Here is a 6,362-nt window from a genome sequence, read left to right as displayed (position 1 = left end):
TCAGACTAATCAGCTTAGTGCATCTGCTGGAAAATGGCATTTGCAGTATGTCTGTTCTCTTTGGGCCCAATCTGTTACACTTCTGGATGTGAAAATCTTGCTCTGGTTCTTGCTGGCCAAGCTTGCTTCTGCTTTTCAGTGATCCTATCGGCTTCTCAAAGGCCCAAAGAAGTCTGCAATTTCAGAGATGGGGGCTGTGGTACCAGCTGGAGGACCTGAAGGAGTGCAAGACAGTGCTGTCTTCCTTTGTTCTCCTGATCGCAATGAAAAGCGATCAGAAGGTCCTTTTTTCTCTACAGCTCAGAAGTAGTACAAGTCAAAAAATGTATTTGCAAAATGGAGGCCCTAATGCTTATGAAGAACTATGGATGAACTGTTAACCTGACTTAAATATTATGCTTGTTAACAAAACAGGATTAGTCAACCACCAATTAGACCTTAAATCTAGGTCTTCTGAGTTTTAGGCTGCTGCTTATTCTTTTGCATCACACCGCTTTTCTAACAGCTTCTTTTATAGCAATCTGTGTTTCGTGTGTGGAGTAAAGAATGGGGCTGAGGTTACTAACATGCCTAGAAAACACCTTTATGAACAATTAGCTTGATACAAACATTTTCAATGAGTTTCCTCTCCAAATCAAGTTTTAAGGCAAACTGTTTCCTTCCTTCCTGACAAATGCTAAACAGGCCAGTGAGGAACAAAGCTATTTTTATTTATATTTTTTTCATGGAACAGACATCAGAATATGTTAATGTGCCTTTTCCATTTATGGGGTGCTTAAGAACTCTTCTTGCAGGTTTAAAACACAAAGTTCACAATAAATCCCAACTTTGAGTAAAAATGAAGTGCTGCGATAGCTTTTGCAAAGCAAGCTGTATTTCTCTGTCTTGGTTCTGGTGGCCCGTTTTTGCTGTTGTGAAATGGTCATGTAACTGTAATTGTCTTCATTTGGGAAATCGAGATGCTGATATGAATCTGGGGTGCAGTTAGCTGTTAGCTGGGGCTTTCAGGTTTCTCATCTTCCATGAGATTAAATATGGAAAAAGAAAGTGGTCTTAGACTTAAATAAATAAATAAAATCTGAGCACAACCTGTGGCAAGATGGTCATTTGACCCTTAGTGTCAATCAGTAATGTGCCACCTTGCAAATGTGCCAGGGAGCAGGGGAAGTAGTACTTAGATGTAAATCTCCATGGCGCCTCCCATAGTGTGAACATCTGTGTGACTTGGCAGATGTAGAAGATTGGATCTTGGTGAACTAGTATATTTTGAGATTTTTGGTTAATTGATTCTTCTATTTTTTCCAGCAGACTTATTTCTGGCAGGTGGATGGTTGCTGCTGCTATCTATCAAGTACTGCAGTCTGAAATGTTTAAACTCCTGTGGAGGAGTGGCTGAAAGTGTCAGGGAGATAGTTCTAAATACACGGTGATAGGAAGAGAATGGCCAGACATGGAGAAACAGATGTGCGCTGATGCGACAGTGGAGTCGGTGTCAGCAAAGGACAAGCAATATGCGGGTTAATGTCAGAATATTGTAGATCCTTTGGTGACTAGTAAATTCCCCGTCTTGGTGCATGCTTGGCATCCCAGCTTGAGGAGCAAGTTGTGTCCAAATAAAGAGGTCTACCAAACCCAGATGCAGGTGAAATCACTCGTACAATTGGTTTCTTGACCACTAGGGATGTTTAAAGTCGGTCTGGTCTGAGAACCAAAATGCTCTTGAAGTCAGCAGTAGTGAAACATGTGGACTGGCTGTGTTGAGTAGCTCTAGGAAGAGGATGCAAGCGAAGGAGAACCTCTCCTAAGCGTGCATTACAGTAACTAGCATGAGTGTTGCTCTTACAAGATTTTCATGGGATCCAGAAGAAAGTGTCACACTTCAACTGCAGAAACCTCACTGTTGGGTCATATCCAGGCCATTGTCAATTTTTAGCACTAAAGGAGATCACCTGAGGCAATAAGACTTCATCTGACTTGCCTTGAGAAGAAGGGATATTGATGAGGAGGAAGCTTCCTCCAAAAGCTGATGGAGGTGGGGAGGACATTTTTTTTTTTGATGTCCCTTCTTTCTTCATTCTTCCATAAAGTTGCTAAGGAGTAGTTTTCTAGTGTTCATGGAAAAGATACTGGATGTGTTAGTCATAAAGAGCTGAGAAAGGCAAATTGTATGGTCTTTTTTCTCCTGCCCTGGGAGCGGGATGTTATATGCAGAGACATAGTCAGACCACTCTTAGGAAGACTTGTAAGCAGTGCCTACACCACTTTGCCTCCTTCAGAGACAGTCTCTCCAGATGGCTGTAAAGGGAGTTTATTTGGGGTGGTGGTTCCTCTTTTCTTTACTCTTTCTCCCTCCTTTCAAGCCTTCTGCTGTGCAGTTTCAGTTCATCAGGCAGCCACTAAAAGTTTCTATGATGAGCAATTAATGGCTCATTCTAATTACTTATTTGCCTTCAGTATCAGTTTGGGCTTTTCAATTCTCCTTTGCAATTGGATTGCGATTGAAAACCATGCAAAAATTAATTTAATCAGTCTTTCAGACACTTCTACATTGCATCCTGCATAATTCTAGTTATCTTTTTGAACATATCAGAGTGTGTGTGTATATATATACACACATACATACTTAATATTAGTTATTTACTTTGCAGTGAACACAGCAAGGAGTTTTGGTGTTTGACAGCCTTAAAAGGTCAGCAAATACCTTCACTACTGTTTATTCTGGAATGTGCAAGAAATCTCATTTACCAAAGAATGCAGAATAACACATTAAATACTGTGAAGGAAAACTGAAAATGTTTTTGAGACTGAAGACCCTGGCATAGCTGACACAGTTTGTATTAGTTCTTCTAGAGGAACAGAATAACCAGAGTACTTTTGCACATTGCTAAACCATTATCGAACATGAGAGAGAATTAGCAAAAGTTTGTTAAACAAACTTGCTCTTTAGAAGTGGGCAAAAATATTTTTCTCAAGGAGTGGTATAGATCTAAAACTACTCCTCTTCCACAGCAGTGGAAAAGCAAGGATGCTGCTTAATGTGGTGGTCTTGAAGTAATGTAAGGTATCAAGATATGGGCATGTGATAAGCATTACCCGTATTACCTGTCGATCTAGGAAATGCTCTAGGGCATGCAACTGTTACCGTTCTCGTTCTTACCGAGGAGGCACGGGGCCTTCTCCCCAGGCCCCGGACCATCACCACACAGACACCAATATGAGGAGTGGCAAAATGGCGTTTAATGAAGCGTGTCCTACTCTATTATAATGCTGTAAAGCCCCGCCTTCTTCTCCGGCAGCAGTGCTCCGCCCGTTACAACCTTCCCATGTTCCGCCCCGCAGTGCCTCCCTGCTCATCCTTTTTCCTCCACATCTCCCCCTCTCCCATCAACGTTGTTTCGTTATATCGAGCGGGACGCAACAAAACACGCGGAAGTGCAGCGTGTCTCGACGGGACCGCCATCGGGTGGTTCCTTGCATTAGTAGCTTCGTGAGCGGAGCTGTGTGCTGCCTCCCCTTCTTCCGAATCTTAACGCAGGCGATGTCCTTGTCTTCGTCGTTCAGGGAAAACCTTAAAGGCATAGGCGGGATTGCTCATTTCCAACAGACTATATTCCCCCCCTCCAAAGCCCAGCCATTCCTCCAGAAGTTCTCCTTCTTGTTGTCGAGCAATCCAGACTTGGCCCGCTACTTTCAGCAAGGCTTTCTTAACGCAGCTCAGTATTACACACAAGCATAAGCCTATAATTATGAGGATTAGCAAAATGCGCAAGCCTTCAGCGAGCAGTCCTATTAGCCACTGTGGTAGATTGCCAAACAGGTTAGTTAGCCATTCGTCTAATGGCGTTTATTGTGGGCTGCGTGCAAGCTTACATACAGGTGCACTTCGTTTCCACCCCTAGGCTGCGCGTCACACCGCGTGATCTTCCGCTACGCCTAGTCTACCGCTTCTCATGCAAATATCTTGTCTATGCAGTTTCCCAAGATCCACCACATCTCCCCCCCCTTTCTAGAACCTCTTTTTCCTGTACTATTAATTGATATACTCTATGCTCATGTCTATCAAGCAGTTAAGCCGTACATGCCGTAAGCAATAATTCAGAATTAGCAAGCCGCAGCATATCGCTATTACTACTGTGAGTGCTATCAAGCCTAGTGTTATAAGCCATTTCTAATCAAACCATGACAAGATCCACGCCCCTGTGTTGACTTGTTCCCTGTCAGGAAAGTCTCTGTCGGCCCCGCCTCGGGGTTGAACGGGATGCAGTAGTGAGCTGCTCTGTGCGCCTGTGCTCATCTCCTCCAGTATGACTCTGCGGTCCCCGGAATCATGAAGCCGGCGATAAACATCAATGCAGCCATGCAGCAGCATCCCGTCTGGCGTCGCCCTGTTCAGGATGGAATCTCACCAAGAATGATTAGTTACACCCCAGACCCTCCCGTACGTGCATTTAGGTCAGGTTTTATGCATTTCATTGGAACCCATCTTATCTGCTCCTCCCGTTTTACCGCAGCATACCCTCTTCCCTGTGATATCCACAAGAGAAGCAACGCTGTGGTCCCTTTCTCATCTGGTCCACCGCCGTGACAAGAGCCTGCGCTGCTGCTGTTCCCTGATTCTGTTTTTGCAGTACCGTGCGGATGACAACCGAAAGTGGTGCTCCTTTAGGGATCGTTTTCAGGATGTCCTGCGTCATGGCGTCACTCTGCTGCCAGAGGCACTCCATCATGACCGGACCCTGGGCCTCAGGGGGCAAGTCTGACTCTGCAATGGCCCGCTGGAGCCTGTCACAGAATTCAGTGAAGCTCTCTGCGTGTGTCTGTTTTATCTTTGTCCAGGGTGGCTCTACCTTTACTAGCTTCCCGAGTTCTTCATACACGGCCCGCGAAGCCTCTGTTGTGGCCATGACCTCCCGCCTTATTTCCTCTAATGCACGCAATAGGGTGTCGACCGGGGATGTTGTTACTTCTTCTCCGCCCTTCGGCTTCCCTTTCGGCTGTGTCTCTCCTATTGCACACCCCCGCAGCCTGCGCGTAACTTCTCGCAAGCCCCCGCCTTCCTCGTCGCTGCTATCTTCTCTGCTCTCCTCCTTAACCGGCAATCTCACCCGAACCTTCCTCCCTCCTTTCAAGGTCGAACTCTGGTCTCTCTGCTCTGATGGGCCGTTACCCTTCCTCCCTCGCTGCACTGCCTGACTCTCCCCGCCTACAGCACCCTCCTCTGCCGGGGCCCACGGCAGCAGGGTCCTATCTTCCTCACTAAGCGTCTTCCTCAAAACTGCGCCAGGCACGCAATCCTCGGGTTCGGTCCCGTCGACCCCCCATCCCTCTCTGTCTTGTGCGAGATCTTGCCAGGGATACACCGGAGGCGGCTCCTGGGATTCCACCGGTAGGATCACTGGAACCTCCCCGCCCCCACTCTCCCGTTCTTTCGCCGGGGCCTCCCTCGCGCTCCGCAGGAGCATTCTTATCAGCCCCCACACCTTTAACTCCCTCGCGGATCCCCCGTTCATCGGGAACTCCGCCAGCGCTGCTGTGCATTGCAGCCACAGTTCCTCCCGCAGAATCTCCATAGGAGAAGTAATCGCTCCCTCCTTTATGAGCCTCTCTACACACGCTCGTATCGCGCTCGCCTTCAGCGGCGCCCGCCATTCCTTGGCGCAGGCCATCACTACCTTACATATGGCCTCCATAGTTCCGGATCCGGATCCCTTCCTCACGCTCCCGGCGCCTACGCCGGCCGAGCCGCCTCCTCGGTATCACGTCGGGGTCACCACTTGTTACCGTTCTCGTTCTTACCGAGGAGGCACGGGGCCTTCTCCCCAGGCCCCGGACCATCACCACACAGACACCAATATGAGGAGTGGCAAAATGGCGTTTAATGAAGCGTGTCCTACTCTATTATAATGCTGTAAAGCCCCGCCTTCTTCTCCGGCAGCAGTGCTCCGCCCGTTACAACCTTCCCATGTTCCGCCCCGCAGTGCCTCCCTGCTCATCCTTTTTCCTCCACATGCAACTAGTAAAAAACTGATGACAGGGCCTTGTGCTGCCCTGTGCCTTCCCAGGAGCTATGTTACAGAGGAGCCTGCAGCTTGAGTGCACGTAAGGATTGAATTGGACAGGCTTTGAAAGACAAGCTCCCAGAAAATGCTTCCTTTAACATCTGAAGCCTTAAGCCTGTGCATTAAGGTTCAATAAAGAATTTTAGCATGTCTTTTAGGAGTATGCACGAATAGTATTAAACCAACATGTGAAACTCCTGTTGATGCTACTTAGAATAAATGCTTGCCTGTTTTAGACACTTGTATACTGTACTATAGAAATGCACGTGTGCACAGATGTGTGCTGTAATCTTACTTCTGAAA

The 6,362-nt window shown here is 47.2% G+C and overlaps 1 protein-coding gene across 1 annotated transcript; it reads right to left on the bottom strand.

The window, feature by feature from the left end:
* Nucleotides 1-3,215: 3,215 nt before the first annotated feature.
* LOC136996710 (uncharacterized) lies at nt 3,216-5,623 on the bottom strand. The gene is made up of 2 exons (XM_067317548.1): nt 4,517-5,623; nt 3,216-4,385 (listed from the first exon to the last, which is right to left on the bottom strand). Exons 1-2 carry the CDS (start codon nt 5,568-5,570, stop codon nt 4,291-4,293), a joined length of 1,149 nt encoding a protein of 382 aa, XP_067173649.1. The 5' UTR covers nt 5,571-5,623; the 3' UTR covers nt 3,216-4,290.
* Nucleotides 5,624-6,362: the final 739 nt, after the last annotated feature.

Source organism: Apteryx mantelli, unplaced genomic scaffold, assembly GCF_036417845.1.
Source record: "Apteryx mantelli isolate bAptMan1 unplaced genomic scaffold, bAptMan1.hap1 HAP1_SCAFFOLD_65, whole genome shotgun sequence".
Taxonomy (NCBI): Eukaryota; Metazoa; Chordata; class Aves; order Apterygiformes; family Apterygidae; genus Apteryx; species Apteryx mantelli.
This window is presented reverse-complemented; position numbering and strand designations above follow the sequence as displayed.